Raw genomic sequence first — 20,740 nt, 5'->3', positions numbered from 1 at the left:
ATGGTAGAGGAATGTGTGGAGGAACTGGAGATGATCTGTAAGGAGGAAAGTTAATTGACAGATTGTCAAAGAGTTCAGTAAGGAAAGCCACTCGTTTGATTTCTCCCAGGAGCTGGGACTGTGAGCCTGGATCATAAGTATCATCCCTAGGGAAGCAGGGCTCTTTGGCAGATGGGTCTGTAGGGAGTCTGAGACATGAGTGAGGAGCTGATGCACAATGCAGGGGCCATTACATGGAGGAAGCCTGTGCAGAGGTAATCTCAATGCTGCAGTGAACACTGACAAAGGAATTAACCACAGATATGGACAGAAAGGGTCAGAAAGTAGATCAATTAGAGAACTTGCATTATTTAGTGCAAAAATTTCTCCTGTCAGAGCTTTAAATCACAACAACTCCACTCTAGGCATCTGTGAAGAGGAGTCCTGTGAGGTTCTGGCAAAAACAAAATGCAGTGGTAATAGGGGAAGGGAAGATAAGCAACTACATCAGCTGCTGAGAAAGCCCAGCTGCACAGAGTCCACACTTGTAGGAGCCCCATGTTATACTTGCCTGCAGCAGGAGCTCTGTCCTGCTGCCCAGCTCTACCTACCTCAAAGGGCGACTGCCTGTGAAGAAGCAGCAGAGCTCAGCTGCAGTCCTGCGCCCAAAGAGCCTCAGACAGAGATGTATCCCACTTGCATCCTCCCAGTCATTCACCGTGGAACCTCTGCTGTGAGATGCTCCCCTGTTATGTACCCAAGGTGATGTGCACATCCTCTCACCCATGAAAGAAGTCCCACTTGCTTTACATCAGTTGTGAAGGTGGATGCTAGAGATGGGGGTGGAAAGCAGGCACCAAGGATGCCTGAAGGGCTGCAGTAGCTCTGGGACATGAGATACCTATGTTCAGAGCCCAGTGGCTGCCTGCCTCTTCAACCTCTCACTCCACAAACTGAAATCAAGGAGCATTAAGTGCAAAGCAGATCTCGCCTTTGCAAAAGTAACCTCTCCGAGTCAGAGAGCAGAAATCTTCCTCCTCTGGAGAGCAATAAACGCACAGGCTGGAAGCTGTTAGCACATTCAGGGGGAGAACTCCTTTGCCACTCCTCTCCCCCTCTCTCCACGAGAGCTGTCAACAGCGGCAGTGAAAGCGGGTTGAAGTGGCTCGGCTGGCAGAGCTGTTTCATTAGCAATTTGGAGCCGTGCGGTGCAGAAAGCAGCATTGTTCTCAGATGTTCAGATATCAATCTGCATAATGAAACAGGTGATAGGAGCTCTTCCCATTCATGCAGCAAATGGAGGGGATTTAGAGATGAGGGGAAGGGGTTATGTCTAATTGGCGACAATTAATTTGATGAGAATTTTTTTTTCAATATATTGTCTATCACCAAATGGATCCTACAGAAAAGCACATCTGCACTTATTTATCTGCCTCATGTAGGCCCTGTTTGCACTGTAAAGTGTTTGCCAATAGCATTGAAAGCAGTTTCCCAAACTCAGCAAGCTCCTGCTACAAAAAGTCTCTTTTTTATCAGCCGATCTACTTTTACACTGCTGAAAAAAACCCCAAATCAATGCACTGCTGAATAACATAATGAGCTGGCAGAAAACTTGGTGCAAGGGTGGGTGCGTGGGTGTGTGGGTGTAGTGCTTTACCCTTGTACAGCTTCTCTGGGAGGGCTCCTTACACTTTGTAAGGCCCTGATGACCAGTTAAACTTTTCCACCACAGGAAGCCACACAGCTCTGACCCATCAAACTGAGAGCCACAAATTCAGCTCCTCTGCCAGCTGCAAGTCCAAAAGAGCTGAAGCCATGTTAGATACTTTGAGCTTGCTTCATTCACCCAAAAGTAAGTGCCAAACTGAGATGCCTAGGGAATTTCACCCTGGGAACAGGTCTCTCATAGTCCCTGTGTCAAATTTGCCCACCACCTGAGATGCAACCTAGTGCACCTAAAATAGCTCTAGACATCTACATCAGCCCAAATGACACTAGCCACTGGGCCATTCACCTCTCAGGGCATCTCCCACCAAAAGCACAGGGAGCCTACCATTACGGGTAGCAACAAGCCCAAAGTGCCCACCCCCCCCCCCCCCCATAATGTACAACCTCTTTGCATTGCCCAAACATCCTCAATTGTCTCCTCTTGTTCTGTGTGTCACTGCAGTCAGCTTCCCCCTTTCTTCATTGCCTGAAAATCCAATCAGGATGTTTGCAAAACAGCTTCCTTCAGAACCTTAAAAATTGAAGAGTGGGTCAGTGGTTTTCAGGTCTAACTCTGAGGTAGCTCTATGCCTGTACTTAAGTGCTGATAGGTTACACACGTCCACAGCAGCATGTCTTGCCATAGCTGCCTTCTATGTCTTCTGTTTTTAGCTAGGAAATTAATTCCTTCACAGCTAATGGATGACTCTCAAAAGAGAAAAAGCTTGTTTTTTCTTATCCCCAAAATAAATAATTTTTGTCCTCAAGCTACACCACAAACAATGCCACAGAATCCCAAACCTGGATTTGACCCTGAGAAGATGTCTCTTTCACCTCTGTCTCTCCGGTGAGTCTCTCCTGGGCATCACTATTCCTGATAGCTCTTAATCCAGTCCACTGCGGAAGATGGCTGGTGCTGGAGACTCCTCCATTCCCTGGACAATGTTCATCAGAGCTTTACTACTGGAAAGTTCTTCCAAGTATCTGAACTAAAGTCTTCCAGCTGCAAATACAACTGCAATATTTTCTGTTATCTTGTCCGTGGGCAGGGAAATCCAAATAGCTTCTTCTTCTCTGAAGGTGAATTTTATGTTTTTGAAGACCATTGTGCTGCTGCTTCTCCATGTTCTTTGACTGCAGCTAAAGAAGCCCAGTTTCCTTAGTCTTTCTTTGCAAGCTGTGGACCTGCAACCATTCTTGCTGTTGTCCTTTGGCTCTATCCTGCAGGTCTTTCCTTGACTTACCTTTGGTTGGTGAACATATATGTTCACCAATCAAGAACAGATGTGATCCCCACATCAAGAACCATATCTTGATGGTTCCATCATATCACGAACCATCTGATCAAGATCCAAAGATGCTGAGAGAATATTACACTAAAAAAGCTTGCAGTAAGGCAACACAAACAATGCTCATCAGAGTTCATGCTTATTATTCCTCTTCTCAGGGCTTCTCTGTATTATATCATGTTTTGTTGATCCTTCATTTTCAGCTTGCAAGTTCTTCAGAGCTGCAACTCTGTCCTGATCTGCATTCAGGCAGTAATCAGTTTGTTTCTGGAATGTCAATCAACACTGCCAGCACTGTCTTCAGAGCTTTTACTGTATTCTTTTCTTTTCTGCAGCTTGGATTATGCACCTAGGCACATCCACAAACCCATGCCCCCACTCACCTGTCCTGGTAGAGGAGGTGCTCTACAGATTTCGAGCACAGAACTTGCAACTGCTGGTGGCTTGGTGTTGTAGGCACTGTAAAACTGACAAAATTGCATCCCAGCTAGGAGTGTGCCAGCCCAACAGCATAGGCAGAAAATCATACTGCAAACCTAAATCTTAGCACTGGTACAAGTCTGTGAGGAGAACAGACTAAAGTGACTGTGCTGCTTATTCTCTATTATTAATGACTCTCTTGTACAGATACTTCTTGAGATTCATTCCTAAAGCATTCCTCTCTCCTCTGCACAGTCATGTAGTTTTGACATTACAGACATTTTTTATTTCCAAGGGGGAACTCTCAGCCATTTCTAAGTGACTATGAGTTTTCAGATCATCCTTTTACCCTAGCTCTTTTTAGTTCCCTCCTGCATTCCATCACAATAATGTTCTCTGCCTGTTCAGCAGTGGCTGGGACTCCTCACAGCTCTGAATCCAGTTGCCACATCAACTCTTCCTGAAACCCCAGTTTCTTGTCTTCACTAGTCAAACAACACGTCTTGATGCATAAACAAACAAAAAAAGGAAGCAAAAGAAAAAGGGGACCAAACAGCAACAAATCAAATATGTCTGTTTTGGGAGGGCATAAAACTACCCTGTCCTCCCTCAGACTTTGACTTTGTGGTTTATCTTATTATTCAGTACCCAGTGATGTTTCAAATTCTCTGTCTTGCTTTGCATAGCACTTTCACCCATGAATTGCTCTAGATAAGTCTAGGAAAGGAGTTATCAGTTAGTGCAGCTGACTGCAGTGAAGTTGGCAAAGAATTCTATTAAAGTCCCTTTTAAAGGAAGATGTAGTATGGGTCAGACCCACAAACAAGAAAGAAAAATATCTGTGAAAGACTGTTGGTGAAATATGGACATGTGCAGGTCAGGAAAGGGAACAGAGCAACCTGGTGACAATGTAGAGGTGAGGTGGGGCAGGTGAAAGCAAAAGAAAAGAGTTCAAATATAAGCAACTTTAAAAATAGTCGTCCTTGCAAAATAACTGAGATGAAAGCAGAGATCCAGTTGGTGGAAGAAGCCTCCATCACATGCAGTTATTGCCAGAGCAGTGCACACAGTAGGACTGTGCAGCCTCTTTGCAAGCTGGATTGCCATGTACAGATCTGCTCTGTGCCACTCCTGCACCCTGGGCAGGGCATCATCACCCAAACAGACAGCATGTCAGGGATCCCACATCCTCCATGGACACACTTGCTTGTGCCTGCTGCCACCACACTGCTGACCCCGGCCTGAGGGGCCACTGCAGGATCCCACATCACGTACAGACAGAGCCCACCCACCACCAGCACACCAGAGTCTTCTGGGTGGGGCAAGTGCGTGAACATTACAGAGGCTCTGTGCAGTTTCTCCACTTGACAGGTAATATTAAAGCCTTAAATATTCCTCAGGACACACTTGGCAGTATACAGGCATCAAGTCACTGTTAGGTGTCCCTCAAGCTTGACCAGAAATCTGTAGTGGAATCACTGAGCGTCACCAGTCAGAGCCAAAAGCGGCTTGCACAGCTGCAGTGCTTGTATGTATGGTATCAGAACACCACAGTCATAGCTGTTGCAATGAAGGGTGCTACGAAATCATAGCTATGGTGCACTTAACTTTTGGTTGCATGCATGTAGAGGATGGCGATCATCTGTTTATCCAGCATCAAATCATGCCATGCATCTAATTCTTGAAAGTCAGCTTCCTTGGAAGCTAAACACAATGGGACAAAGGATATCTACTGAATAATCCCAGGCAAATACAAAAGAGAAATTTGTGAGGCAGAAAGATGCCACTTACTACACCTATGTTAATATCATTACGAGTGTAGATGTTCATTCAGAGGAGAAAATTAACTGATTAAAAAGACCTTGAGAGCAGAGGTGACAGCTAAGTACAGAGGAATTTGAAATCTGCTTTGTTTGCACATGAGACAGCTGGTTAACAAATTATGAAACACTCTCAGAAATCCAGGGGATGTAGTTTGGTGAGGAAGCAATTCCATTTTTCACCCATTTTCACTAACAAAGGAAGGTCAGGTCCTCCTGTCTTCTGAATAGTAAGAGTAACCAACCTACTATTATATGGGTTCTATCCACTGAGCAGCCAGGTGAAACCCTGCACAAGCCTGGCAAACCTCCAAAAGACTTCACAGGGACCATAATTTTCATCCAAGCAATTTTAAAAGCTTAGTAATTACATTAGTGCAATTTCTTAAGCACATCTGTAGGGCAGAGATGCAAAGCAAAAAAGCAGGGCACTTCAGACAGGGCAGCACCTTCCCAGAGCTGGGAGATAATGCCTTCCCTTCTGATGAAAACTGCCTCCTACCTGCAACTGAAAGACAGAGAAATGAAAGCCACATCACTACCATGTGAGTCCTGGGGCACTGAGCTACACCTGAAGTAAATAAATCTACTGGGCCACCCAGATTATGGGGAAGTTTGACCTTGAGTAGCCAAAGGCTTGGGAGAAGCAGGGCAATAAAGTAAAGTAAAGCATGCAGTGAAGTAAAAATGTCTGGAAAGATACAACCTGCCAAGTATTTGTCAAGTATATGTATGTGCATATAACTCCAAATGTCACAGTCACCAGGCATCAGGAATGAAAGTGTGGGGATACAGCTGTTGTATTTTTGGGGGTTTTTTTTTTGTTAATCCTGTAGATTACTCTCATCCCTTTCTCACCAGTGATTCAGCCCTGATCATTCAGTTGAAGGAGGCCAGCTCTCATCTCTCAGGCTGCCAAATTTTGGTGGCAGGGCCATTGTCTTTTATTTGACTGCAAAGTGCCAAGTACATTTATGGCACCATATAAATAATAAATAAAAATATTCATTGTTATCCTCTCCCCTGACTTATACTGATGTGAGAAGCAGGACAATCCTTTGCTTCCCTCTCTCACTCTCCCCCTTATGTAATTCTCCAAAGACTGCTTTTTCTAGACTGCCAAGCAATTAGCACAGAGGCAACCAAATTTAACCACTCCCTCCAAAATGGGATAGCTCCAAGAGCTGCTGAAAAGGAAGATGAAAAGAAAGGGCCAGTGGTGGCCAAGGCCTGGGAAAGGCCAGGGTGCTGTGGAGGGGGAATCCAAAAGCTGCAAGCTAAGGACTACGCCACGGCCCCATCCCCAAAGACCCTCATCCTGCAACTCTCATCTGTACCTCCAACAAACCCCAGGGCTTTGCATCTCTTCCTTTCCAGCAAGGATGAACTAAGCCGACAGTCTGACTGAGTATCCCCTTCCCTCACATCTTGCCTGCTTAAGTTCCCAACCAAACTGCATTTTAACTGTCAAAAATCCTAAATAGTCCCATTAGAGGTTTTTACTGTCATGAAATAATAGAATGGGGTGGAAGCAACTTTAAAGATAATCTAACCCCAATCCTCATGCCTTTCACTAGACCAGTTGCTTGGAGCCCCATCCAACCTGATTTGAACAGCTTCAGGGATGAGGCATCCACAACTTTTCGGGGCACCGCTTCCAGTGCATCATCACCATCACAGCAAAGAATTTTTTTCCTAATACTTCAGTTAAACCTATTCTCTTTCTGTTTGAAGCCCTTACCCCTTGTCTTGTCACTACATACTCTTGTTAAAAAGTTTCTCTCCATCTTTCTTGTAGGTTTCCCTTCAGGTACTGGAAGGCCAAATTAAGTCGCCCTGACGCCTTCCCTTTTCCAGGCTGGACAATCCCAATTCTCTCAGCCTTTCCTTGTAAGGAGATGTGCTCCATCCCTTTAATAATTTTGGTGGCCTCCTCTGGACTCACTCTAGAAGGTCCATGTTCTTTTTGTTCAGAAGACAACACCCCAGAACTGGATGCAGCACTGCAGGTGGGGGTCTCACCAGTGCAGAGCAAAGGGGCAGAATCCCCTCCTTCATCCTGCTGCCCACGCTCCTTTGGATGCAGCCCAGGATACAACTGGCTTTCTGGGCTGAGTGCACATTGCTGGGTTGTGTCCAGCCTCTTGTCCACCTGCACTCCCAAATCCTTCTTGGCAAGGCTGCCCTTGATCCCTTCATCCCCCAGTGATTTTTGATACCAGGGAAGTCCCTACAGATGAACAGAAAAAGAAAGAATCCTGAGAGACCAAGTGAAGGCTAAAGTACACTGCAGCCTCCTTGTTGCTCTGCACTGTACAGCGCTGAGCTGAAGAAAAAGAGTGAGAATGACAAAGAAGCTAGGCCTGAAGCAGGGGGAAAACAAAACATGTTTGAAGACCCATTGACTTTAAACATTTATAGTCTTAAAATCTACTGAATCACATTTTAGCACACAGGCACAGAGGTTTGTTCCAAAGATCTCAGAAAGCATAAAAATTATCTCAATACAAAGACTGCAGCATGTCTAAATCTATGATAAACACACCCATCTGCAACTGCAGAAATTATCTAAGATTATATTTATGTATACAATAAATGTAAGTCACAAATCAGAAAAATCTATTACTAACATATGATCAGCTGTAGCTATTTAATAGCTATTTATTAATAAGAAACTTTTAGCATAATATGTAATTACACATAGCACGCATGCATTATGTGTGTTTACACATAATATATAGCTACACTATATAATATTTAAAAATACTTCTTACTAAAGCACCTGATGATTTACAAAGACTTGCAGAGAAACAATCATATTTTAAGCCATAATATTTCAGACTATCAGAGCTCTGAGTTTGTTACACTTAACTATAAACCAGTGTTTCTTTTATTAAGCACTCTAGTTGATTCCACTGTTATTGATAAAGGTCATATTTAAGCAAAAGGCACAGTTCAAGTCATTTACAGGGAGATGTACCCCTAGGAAAGCACTGTGGAAAGAAATTCAATTCTATCCCATGACATAAGTTCTGGAGATTCAAGAACCTCTTTATTTTATGGAGTTTTTTGTCAAGTAAGGTGCATCATGTTTACACATTTTGGAAAAGGTTATGATTTATCACAAGAGGACAGGATTGGAAGTGGCATGGTCCTTCTTCTGTCTGCCTAACTCGTATCTCCACAAAGGTGTCCTGACAATAAAAATCATTCTGCTGTTGAAAGATGACGTACTTTCTGCCTTTGGACACTGCCACATAAAACTTCCTTTGTATCCTGCTGAAATGTGTGGAAGTGCCACAACTGTCAGTTAACACGAAATATTTAATCCCTAGAAGATTTGTACTGCCTCCAAGTTATCCAGTTCGACAATCTTCCCCTTGTAGAGCTCACAAGGCACAAGACTGACCCAGACTGACCCTCACTTTTAGTCCTCTTGAAAAACGTCTAGCTGAAGTCATCTGCTCTGTATTTTCCCTGGACTTCTCCAGAACAGGTATTTGTTGTACAAAAGCTGCAAGCTCGGGGAAGCATTTAACTTCAATCATGTGAATAATAGCCCATTGACTTTAATGTCACCACTCATGAGCACAAAGTTAAGCACATGCTTAAGTCTTCTGCATATCTGGGATCCTTGTATAACTTCGATTTAATTCGAAACAATAAATAATAATTTACTTCAAAATAATAAAATGGGAAATAATTCATTTTTCAGTTTCACAGCCAAGCACCTATTACTGCCAGAAAAGAGCAGATCCTTTTCTTTCTGTAGGTTTTTCAGTGTCTTTCTGCAGGTTTTCCAGTGAGGCTTTTGTTTTGTATCAAACTGAAATGTTCCTTTACCTCAGATCTACCTATGTTGTTTCATCTTCCAATTATCTCTGTCTGTCCCTTCCTTTGTTACAGAAAAAAAAAAAATCTTTTTTCCACTTTTTTTCCCCCTTAAATGTAGGTCAGTTTTATGAGTAGTGCCTTTAGAAAATGACATGTCAAAATACATATCAGAAATATCAAAGTATTTTGTAAAACTATACTAAAATGAGCTACTTTGGAAAATATCAGAAATTCCTTCTGCCTTCTTATACTCTCCTCAAGTTTGTTTTTCGGTTTTTTTTTCATAAAAATACTGACCAGTTTTAACTTCAAAGCCTGCCTTTCAAAAAAAGAAATAAACTCATACCTATTGAAAAAATAACTGACCCACGCTGCATTTGTCTCAACATTGCATTAACATCTTGAAAAGCAAATAAGTCAAATACGTGTGAAATTTCAGCAATCTATATCAATTTGCAGGCATGCAGAAATCAATTTCTCTTCTTTTCATGTCAATTACAAATTACCATTTTGATACTTTATTAACTTCTTTGGCATTTCCAACTAATTTATAGGAAAGGATACTGTTTTTTTTTATTATTATTAACCTACTGCCTTCTAAATCACTTTATTTAAATGCCCTGCTGGCTGTCCACATTTGCTTTTATTCTATTACTACTTTATATGAATGGAAATTACGTATAGCTATTAGATTACTTCACACATTAGTTCATTTTATATAATCTTTCCTGTATTTATTGCCTTCGTTAGACTGAAATACCGCAGGCACTTGTTTCTCTAATGTGTCTGAGGCTCTCCCACTAATGGAAATTGGGTTATATCTTCTGATTGCACTCAGAGGAAATCCAGACCCAGGAGGTTACTGCATATTCTCGACAGGCCCTCTCACCACGAGGGCTTTTGCTGGGCTCAGGGCAGCAGCAGCAGCCCCCACGTGGATCCTGGATGGATGCAGCCCAGCAGCACGTGCAGAGATGCTCCAGCTGGGCTTGCTGGGAGCTGGCACAGCCAGCATGGCACTGCCCCTGCCAGGACCACCTCCAGCCCCTCTGCTGCACAAGATGGACCAGTGGAGGTGGAAGGTGCTGCTTTGGTACCTGCGCAGGAGGAAAGTGGTTCAGCATGCCACAGGCACAGGGAGCTGGAAAGGAGGTGCTGTCCACATCAGGACTTTTCCTGCAGAACTGACAAGGCCAGTGCTGCTCTCAGGCAGGAGCAGGTTTCTCCTCCCTCAAACTGCCCATGGCTGCCCCAGAGTTAAGAGATAAAGCTTGATGTATGATTTAGCAGATCCCAAGGTTTAAGATGGGGGAACTAACAGCCATTATAAGGTGGGTTCCTGCACCAACTCTGGCACCTGTTTTGAGCCAGCTATGCCCAAAGGGTAGCATTCAGCAAGGTGAGCATCACCTGGGACAAAGAGAGAGTGACAGAGGTCCCTGAATTCATACAGGGGGCCTCCAAACACCCTCAGTTCAACCTGGTACCCTGGGACAGAGGCATCCACTCCAGCCTAGCTCAGACAGACATGCTCAAGCATCCACAGAAGCACAGTGGGGGCATGACTTTAGTCATTGTATTGCATGCCATTAGGAACTAAATGCTGGGACACAGCCAAGACATCATCCAAGAGACATCCACCATCCTCAGCCATCTAGTGCATTTCATGCTTTTCTGGGGAAGTGGCATGCCAGCAGCTGTAGGCATCTCTTGCAGTGGTTCTTCCCAGGCAAAACCTAAGGAAGAGAGTCCAAGGAGACGCTCAGGATTGCTGTTGCAGTGTAGCCAGTCTGACCTTGACAAGTGCACCCCAGCCAGGTACAGGAAGGGATTTTGTGAGTGCATCTGGCATTCTGGCTGCTCCACAGTGTCAGTGGGATACCTTCCCCAGGTTCTGTCAAACTACAGAGACATTTGCAAGCAGATCTGGGTCTAGGCAAGCAGGAACAATATCATTTTGTTACTGTCACTTTGCCGATTGGCTTGGATTACATCATCTGCTGAGTCCTTGTGCTGGACATAGGTGCCCTTACCAGCTGATGGAGCAGGCCAGGGGACCAAACTTCCTGACTTTTGCTGTGGACACCAGATCATACATTTGGGATAAAAGAGATTGGAAGCAACAGTTTTTCCTCTTGGAAAACACTCTTTCCCACCTGGCTTTGAACAGTGACTGCCTCTTTTGAAAGTCTGAACTGGCTTTAAGCAGACTAGAGAAGTGAGGTAGAACACAGTGCACCTCCACGTGCCCTGGATGTGGCTGTGCCCTTCATCCTGGCCAAGCAGTGCACTGAGAGGGTCAGTGAGTTGCAGTGTGCAGGCTTCAGAAAAGGGTAAAGATGAGATTCAGATGAGCGAATTTCTCCCTAACCAGGGGATCTTGAAGCACGGTGAAAAATGTCTGGATGACTGCTCACAAATCCTACAGGGCCCTTTGCATATTCAGGGAGTAAAACCCATAAGCCCAGTAGATCAAGCTCATTCACTCACTTTATTTTGGATGGAGTTAGTCCCACCTGCCTTTATTGCCCAAAGGCAGCTGCTGGCCTTCAGTTTCACCAGCCAATTTTCATTTGATTCCAGATGCTCTGGTAGGCTGTAATCTTACCCAAATATTGCACTTGCACTAGCAGCTATGTTTGAGGCATACCACAATCCTCTGTGTACTATAGCCTTTCTCTTCCCCAAGGAAAAAAGCACATATGCTTTAGCGTAGCAAAAGTAAATACAGGTACATTGGCACAGAAAAGTAGAAGAAAATGGCCTCAATCCAATACACACAGGTGGCCCTACAGTGAAATCAACTAAAACAGGCCTAGAAATTTGTATTCAAAGGCTCTGTAAAGCTCCAGGAGTCACTGCTTTAAAATGGTATTTCATGCACATATCTCTGCAGCTATGAAGAATATCTTGAAAAACATGAGAATGAAAGCATGTTCTCTCCATGAGCCTAGGCACAGCCTGAAACAATAGATCACAGGTACAAACCATCCCATTTAGCTCAGATAGTTGAAAACCTAATGATGACAAACTAATGTTACCTCTCATAGGGCTGGCTGGTTTTGAACAGTATCTTTCAATCTGAAGGTTAGAGCTCACAGCCTCTAAGGAGTCTCTGCAACAATCTCCACCTGACAGAAAAGCATCCTCCCCTCCACCCCATCCTAAACACAGCACATTGCAAATGAGGAGACAATGTGAAACAAATTGAGGTCAAAATTAAAACAAATAACAGGAGCAATTCTGCATGGATTGTATTATTCTGTGCCATGTTTCATTCCAGGAAAAAAAAAAAACAAAACAAAAACCAAACAACAAAATGAGTAAGAAAAGCTCCTATGGTTAATCTATCACAGGATTTCCAGCCTGCTGAACAGGAGACCTGGCCACAAATTATTTCTATACTGTCATGATGGACACAAGAGTCAGTAACTACAACCAACCCAGCAGCCACAACTGACACTTGCAGTCCTCCTCTTGCTGCTATCCCCAGTAGCAATGTGTGCAGCCCATTGCTATTTGGCTGCCCTGCAGTGGCATGACCCCTTAAGCAGCCTCAGTGACTGAGTAACAAGCTCAGCATGGGCAATTGAGCCTCACAATACTCAATTCCTTGTGAGTAGCCTCACCAGAAAACAAAAGTAAGGAATGCACAAAGCATTACACCCTCACGAGCCAGACAGTGCTACCCTGCATGTATCAGCAATCTTCTCAAATCCTCAAGTGTTCAGAGTCCAGCAGAAATGAATGCTCTGCATGGACAAAATGCTGTGCAGATAAACAAGGCATTGAAATGCAGTCTGAATACAAAACAATTTCTTGTGGTCAGTCTCCAAACACCTTGAAAAAACAACAGTATAACTTCAAATGCAAACAACAGTAAATCATCAAAGGCACAGTGATTTACCCCCATGGACAGAACTTGTTTTCAGAATAAATTAACAGATCATATTTGCTAGTCTAATGGCCAGCATTCCTACCCAAAACAAATTATTTAATCCTGAAAAACCAGGTTACAGCCATTATACACATCGTCTCCAAAGCTCCATTAATGTGTTTCTTCCTGACAGTCAAGGTGTGGTTGGGGATCATGCAAGCAAGCACAGTTCAGTTCTGTCTATAATTCATTCCTGAAGTGCTTAACACATGTAAAAGTGTAACTGAATACCAATGAAGAACAGTTGTGCTATTTAAACTAGGGTCTAAAGCTATGATGTGACTCTGAAAACACCTGCCCACTTTCCTTGTGAAAGGAAAGAAGGGAGGGTAGAGCAGGCTATTCTGTGGAAAAGGCTGCTTTTAGGATTTGGGGGGATATATTACCTTTTTGTCGCTCAAGCCAGACACCTGGTCCACGTATTCCTCTTGGATCATGAAGGCAGCCAGGTTGGCAGTGTAGCTGGCCAGAAAGATGACAGCGAAGAAGGCCCACACCGACACCATGATCTTGCTAGTGGTACCCTTGGGATTCTGTACTGGCACAGAGTTGTTGAACACCAGCCCCCACAGCAGCCAGATAGCTTTGCCAATGGTGAAAGAGGGACCTCCTGGTTCTAGAGTGATTGAGAAACATGATCCCACAGTGAGCATCTGAGAGTAAGCGGTCTGCATTTGCAGTCATATACACAACTTAATTTCAGAGTTAAAAGCAGAATCTATTCCCACTTGTGAGGTGAATATCTGCAGCTGCACTCCCCTAAGTTCATGCTACCATATCTCAGTTAAAAACAACCAAAAAAATTATTTTTTAAAAATGTCCTCAGGTTTTCATATTTTTCTGTCTCAGGGATTTCCACTGAAACCTTATACAAGGGCATTTTTTTTTATTTGATTGAAGTATCTAGAAGACCAAACATTTAATTTTGGTTGAAGGGTTGTCTCCAGAAACAGAATTTGCTCAGAAACATTCTATCCTCATTTCCATCTCTTCAAGAGTAATGTCCTCAAACTGCCAGTATACACCTGTGTAAAACATGGCTCTCTTTACTGTACTTGTAAAGGTATGAGGAAGACCACCATCTGAAATAACGGGGCTCTACAAATACTTCTGCATGAATGTTTCGTTACTCAGCCTGTTGAAGATCCATGAACCAGAGAAGAACACAGCTCCCTCTCCCCATATTCTGTGTCTAAGGTACATGACAGTGACATATACTTCTTCCACCTTAAGAAAATCTGCAGGTCTGCCCTACATAGTCCAGGAGCAGATCCAGTGTTTTAAAAGCTCCTATTTTCCCCTTCTCCCTTTTCAGTGTGGAAGCTCAGTCATACCCCCGAAGCCATGTGTGCTAAGGAAGCTCTAGATCTGAAAACATGTGAAATGGCACCTGTCTCCCAGCAATCTCGTATCCCCAGCACATGCTGGTTCCATTAGTGGGAACCTAACCCAGAATTTCCTCAACCTGAGCACAAGAAGAGCTGAGAGGGAGAATGCTGATGTGATCACTCTTTGGACACTGAGAAGATCCTCCTAGGATGAATGGAACAGTTCAAGCATCTGTCCTTTCTCCAATGGTGCCAACCTGATCAACATTCCACACTTTATCTCCTCAGGCAGGCTGATTGGGCCCTAGTGCTGCTGCCTGTGGTTGACTCCAGCAAAATAGCAAAAGGGAAGGAAGTTTTGACATGCCTCTCCAAACCTCCAAGCAGCAAATAGCATAGATCATCTGGAAACACTAACCATGTTACCCTAAATACAACTGAACAATGCAAGGGGCTCATTTTCTACCCAGGGAACTGCACACCAAGTTCAGAGCACAGTCATCACCTGGTAAACAGATGCCTTTAAATTCCAGGGAGGTGAAGTTCCTAAGAGAAACATAGCTTGGCAGTCTTCATCTTTTTACATGCTGGAGTGGTATTTTTATATCCCTCTCTACCTAATGTGTCCTAAGATATACAGGTGAAAGGCCTGAAAAACATCAGTGGGAACTGTATGGTGGAAGGAAATCTTGAGAAGTTCCCTTCTAAAAGCCTTCCTCTCTCCACTGATCACCCCACATGCTTCTACAATTACTTTGTCAGACACAAACCAAGATTGTAACGGGAGATTCCAATCCAAAAGTCTTGATGTCCGTAAAGAGAAAATGCAGCTGTTTAAGGCATACTGTCATATTTCAAATGCAGCCAAAGTAACATTCGCCAGGGTTCTCATTACCAAAATCAGCATTGCAGTCTCTGCAGCAGATTTCTGTATCTTCATATTTCATCTCTCAGGGATAATATCTGTCTGATCATGCAATACTCTTCATAATTAGTCAGAAATATTGATAGTTGTAGCTCCAGTTGGGCTAACTTAACAACTGCATAACTGCATGCCTGTACTAAAAACTGCTTCCAGTTCCACATCTGTATTAATACCTCCAAAGAGACTCAGGTTTCTCAGTACTTGTGCCCACAGATCCGTGCAATTATGATCTGGTGCCATAAAGGCCCTCCACAGCTCTGTGTTGAGACAAGTTCTCCACTTCCCCATATATGTGGTTCTGCCTGCATTCTCATTAACACTTTTTATTTTCACTCCTCTCTAATTTGATGGCATAAATTCACTCAAAGCACTAGACTTGGGAGCAAATGAGTGCATTTTCCAGTAACTGTCTCTCTCCCACTATTCTGTATGAGCCAATAAATCCAGAAAGGTTTGAAGGGCTGATTCACCAGGGGGTGAAGATATGCAGCTGACAGAAGACACAACTTGCTAATTGTTTTCACGTCAATAAGGGGGAAAGGCTGTATCTTAGGAAGGACAGACAGCCTTTCTTTAATTAATCTGTCTGTCTTCTGAAGATCAGAACCACAAAAATGGATCACTTGCTTGGTCCCAAATTTCCTGCTGCCCTTGAAAAATAATTCTTTACCCACTCCCAAGAAAATGAGTTTCCCATTCTCTTAGTTGATCTTAGAAAGCCAGAAAGGCAGGGAAGGACCTGACGAGGTGACAGATGTGGATTCTGGAGGACACAGCACTGTGCCAGGAGGCCAGCAGAGTAACTTGCTCTGCAGGGAGATGTAGCACTGAAGGATGGATTGACAGTGCTGAGCCCTGTGATTGCCTCAGAGTGCAGCATCATAGGCCCTGCCAGCACTGGCTACCAGGGCCCATTTTCCTTCAATGAGAAACAAGCTGGAGCTGGTATGTGCTTTAGACATGAAAGGCGACACAGCTCCATCTCTCACGCCAACCAAATGATCCATTATACACATCTGCTCTCTTCACAGCCTTTTTTCTGCCTCCATCCCTGTCCTCTTCAGTCTGAATGCAGAGCTCAGAGTGGCCTAGATCCCTATCACATTCAAGGCAAAGGAACACCCCAACAAACAAACAGAGACTGGAAACCAGAGGGGATCATAGTAAGACACAGCTCCCTTACCTCTGCCATCAGCAAGGCACCGATTGTAGCCCACAGGGCTGAAGTACTCAAAGACGAAGACAGCTACCGCAGAGATGATAAGCAGCATCACAAACATCATCACCCATACGTCAGCACTGAAAGGTTCTGGAGAGGAAGAGAAAACCATGGTGAAAGACCTGATAACACCTCACCTCCTTTGCTCTCCAGAGTAGCCCAGTGTGGAGCAAATCGGGTTGGGGAAAAGCAGAAGTTAAAACTAAGTCTTCAACCTGATTCTAAAACCTTCTTGAACTGGAAAAACTGAAGTTTCTGTCTCTGTAATGACTGCATTCCATCGTACTGTTACATTTGTGACACATGGCTCCATCTGGAACCACGCACAGCCATTGTGGCATGCATTGATAAAATAAAACACATTGATAAAAGATTGTTCCCAGGAAGTCCTCCAGCACCATCTGGAGAGTGTGGGGAAAATCAGGCAGAACTGGCAGAGTTTCAGACAAGCATCCAACTTTCAAGATGTTATCCAGCCAAAGAGCATCTCCAAATTTCTAAGGTTCAGCCATAATGACAGTAGGTTTTCAGTATTCCATCCCTCTAGCAATGGGAACATTGGCTCATTCTAGAAATGTTAGTGTTCGTGTTCTGCAAGTATTTGATCTCTGCCAGGTTTTCTCCTTCTCCCAGTCTGAACAGAAAAAGATAGGACTGAACCAGATCAAAGAAAAAAGAACTTTGCTCCAGAGTATAGTCAATATTGCAACTTCAGTTAAATTGCAGTTTAGAACTTAAGAGATAACTTTGACATTGCTTTTACATACCCCAGCAATATTGGTGGACATGCTAAGGGAAAAAACTCCTGAGGAGTTAGTAGTCATGAAACTCGCATTTTAAAAGGTCTGGGAAAATTTCATTACCCATATAAAAGTATTTCTGTCTGTGAATGTTCTGAGGACTCTGGCAGTGAGCAGACAGTAATTACATAACTCATATAGTGTGTTTGCAGCATCATAAAGCACTTTATAAATCCAAATAGTAGACACCAGGAAGGCATGAATGTCTCGGGGAAATGCAGTATCATTTCCGCATGCTCTGATCACCCTCCATCACTGAAGGACATTAGAAATGCCTTTATTGTAAGACGCAGCATCAGCACAGAACCAATGGCTTAACTGTTCTTGAAAAGGTCTATTAGTTCTCTAACTTCTACTAAGTGTCAAGGGAGGGCCAAGTTAATGACATCTTTACAAATAATGTCTCTCCATGTGCAACTATTTATTGCCAATTGCTATCACCAAGTGTTACGGTATCCCAGCTATAAGGTTTGAATCAATTTTCTTCTGGCCTACACTCCTTGAACATACTATTAGTTGAGTCACTGGGAAATCATGTGCTGCAGTGTATGTGACAACTCTGAGTGAGCCCAATTTTTCTAGGATTAGGCATACAATTGCTGAAAAATGCCTTGGCTTGGAACTCATAGGCAGTGCCTATTTGCACTTGCATTTGCCTGGATTTTACTTGCCTGGGACTCAGTTCTAAAACATCACAGTATATTTTTATACACCTATCCCACAGGTACTCCCAAAAAAGAGCTTTCAGGCTAAGAATCACAAGCAACCTTCACCTAATTTTTTTTATGACCACCGGGTGAAGTTTTAATTTTAGACTGAAACAATACCTAAGAAGGCAGAAGGTGAGACAGTTCCATTGCTACGTGACACCATGACACTGATTCCCGTCTCAATGAAGGGCACAGAGAAATCCACCACTTCTGAACGTTCTTCATTAATGGTGAGGGATCCCACAGCCATATAGGCCCGTTTGGTGACAACCTGGAGGAAGAAAAGAAAGACATCACACACAGACACGAGGCAGCCCTCAAGCACCACAGGCAAGCCCCTTCTCATCTTCCTGCCTTTCAACACAATCCTTTTACTCCTGTAATCCCATTCCCTATATTGTTTGTAACATCTCTCCTTTCTAATCTTTCATCAGGACACCTTCTTCTTTCAGAAAACCTATAGACATTAATCTTCTCCTCAAAGCTGGTATGTGTACAAAAAATAAATCCACAGAGGTCTTAGGATAAACACATCATCCACGGAGAAGACGTCTTATCTCATTTTTCTGTCCTTGCTTTATCCTCTCTCGAACACTGCAAAGCCTTATTTCATTCTTTATTCACCTTATATACAACCAAAGCATAATCTAGGTTGCAGCAGCTATGGTGAATGGATATCAGCCTCTTTCTAAGACTGTGTAGGCCAAATTTGTGAGACCATAGAGAATAATAATTAATGGTCAGACAAGAAAGGTTGTTATGGTCGGAGTGTCAGAGCAAATAAATTCACTCAGTGCCAAGAAAGAACGCAGGCCAGTCATTTCTAGAGTCACCTCTGTCCTTGCCTCAGAAGTGGACCCAATAATAATGGGAGGCTAGACCTGACCCGTATCACCCAGCCCAGGGTTGAAGCCCACCATGCCCTCCCTTTGCTGCTGACCTCTCCAATCATTCCATTCCATGTCCCATTGATCTTTTTTCCATGCTTGCCATTAGTCACCAAGTAGAGGTCATAGGTGAACTTGACAGACTTTGAGATTTTCTTGAGGATGTCTATGCAGAACCCCTTGCAACATTTCTTCATGTAATCTGGCTCCTCATCTGTTTTGTTCCTGAACCATCACAATAATAATGGGTTAAAAGACTGGGAGAAACAACTGTAATTCCCCTCTGCTGTCAGTTTGCGTCCCCCCTCCCACTATATAATGTGAACAATTTATCTTGTGGTATCTGTGCTGGAGGGTGAAGGGACACACTGCAATCATTTGCCCAAAGGGGCCCATCATGAGTGGACATGGGACAGGCTAGGCAAATGGAGGTGATTTTCTAAAAAGGATTATAGATTATGATGGTATTGGCCCCACAGACACTTTGCATTCTGCTGAGAACAAAGAGCCCCAGAGGAGCAGAAGAATACAGGGGCGCATACTCAGTCACGATGCGTTTTTGGCAAGGGACCGTGTTCCTCATGCAGGTGCCACTTAGGGGGTCCACGTTCTCCACAATGACAAATGGTGCCTCTTCCAAGGTCACAATACTCAGGTGATCATCCTCACGTTCCTCAGAGTCAGGATACAGCTCAAAGCGCGGCCACACATAATACTTCATCTGCAACTTTTTTTCCTTCCATTTCCCCACCTGCAGAGACACAAACCACAGAAGACAGACCTCTAATTGAGCCATCCCTTTGCATCAACCACAGCTACTGCAGGACTGGGTAAGAGGACCATTCCAGAGTACCCAAACTCATGATTCATGTAAGATGGAGACATTTCTGGGGAGAAGGCTCTGAGTGAGTGGATTCAAACAAGGAGGAAGCACAGAACAAGAAATATTGGAATATTATCCCAAAATTACCGGATGGAACGTGCCAGGGCTCATCTGACCCTTGCTGCTTGACCAGAGGCAGCAGCTGCGGTGTTTCACCTCAGAGACACCTTTGGCTGGCTGTATGTTGCAGCTAGGCACTTGGAACAAGTCCAGACATGCAGGAACTCAGGCTTTACCTCTGATGGAAAGGCTTTAGGTGAGGTGAAGAGGAAAAGGAGACGGATTCTGCCGGAGTGTTAATCCAGAGTTTTATTCCAGGGTCATAGATCTCTGAATCTTGGTAACAGCTCCAACAGAATGGCGACTGCATGGTCTCAGTATCCTTTTAAGCTCAGGGGGAGGGGGAGGAAAGGAGCAGGTATGGCACCAACCAGGTGGGAGTGGGGGAGTCTCAGGGGACAAGTGACACTTGGCTAGGCCAATGACCCCAGGGCTGAGAAGCATCTTTTGAACTTTAGCCAATCACACAACACCCTTGCTGGAATGTTAAGCTTGACAGACAGCACTTAGCAAGGGGGCAAGGGGAGGGGAAGGGAGAAGAAATTGCCGCACCTGGGAAAGGACTGGGATAGCTAAAACAGGAAATTGCATCACACTGCAACAAAGAAATATCTCTGAGCTGTCTCATCTCTGTTATGGTCTCACCTTCTGGGAGAGTGAGTGGATAACCATGGGAATACTGTGACTGTGGTCAAACAGACTTATGTCCTTCAACCTTTTCAGCCAAACAACTGAACCTTAGCTGGAAACAAGGAATTGTTTTACATTTCTGATGCATGAAAATTAATACCAAAGAGTATCTATGATGATTTTTAAATCTTGCTATTTTTTCCCTAATTCTCATAACTTCCATAAATTTCTATTGCAATTTTAGAACACTTAATTTTCCATTTCCTAAGTGAATAGAGATCATATCTTCAGTAGTCAAAAAAGGGGGTGGAA

The 20,740-nt window shown here is 43.8% G+C and overlaps 1 protein-coding gene across 5 annotated transcripts in view; it reads right to left on the bottom strand.

The window, feature by feature from the left end:
• GRIN2B (glutamate ionotropic receptor NMDA type subunit 2B) overlaps nt 1-20,740 on the bottom strand; it is a 205,627-nt gene that overhangs the window by 11,365 nt on the left and 173,522 nt on the right. For all 5 annotated transcript variants that reach the window (XM_030959372.1, XM_030959375.1, XM_030959373.1 and 2 more), the window contains 5 exons: nt 19,398-19,606; nt 18,909-19,080; nt 18,086-18,239; nt 16,423-16,548; nt 13,373-13,602 (listed from right to left, as the gene is read on the bottom strand). In XM_030959372.1, the coding sequence (XP_030815232.1) occupies nt 13,373-13,602; nt 16,423-16,548; nt 18,086-18,239; nt 18,909-19,080; nt 19,398-19,606 (891 nt within the window). The remainder of the gene's footprint in view (nt 1-13,372; nt 13,603-16,422; nt 16,549-18,085; nt 18,240-18,908; nt 19,081-19,397; nt 19,607-20,740) is intronic.

Source organism: Camarhynchus parvulus, chromosome 1A (assembly GCF_901933205.1).
Source record: "Camarhynchus parvulus chromosome 1A, STF_HiC, whole genome shotgun sequence".
In the NCBI taxonomy this organism is placed as follows: domain Eukaryota; kingdom Metazoa; phylum Chordata; class Aves; order Passeriformes; family Thraupidae; genus Camarhynchus; species Camarhynchus parvulus.
The sequence above is the reverse complement of the archived record's forward strand: the minus strand, read 5'-3'. Positions and strand labels throughout refer to the sequence as shown.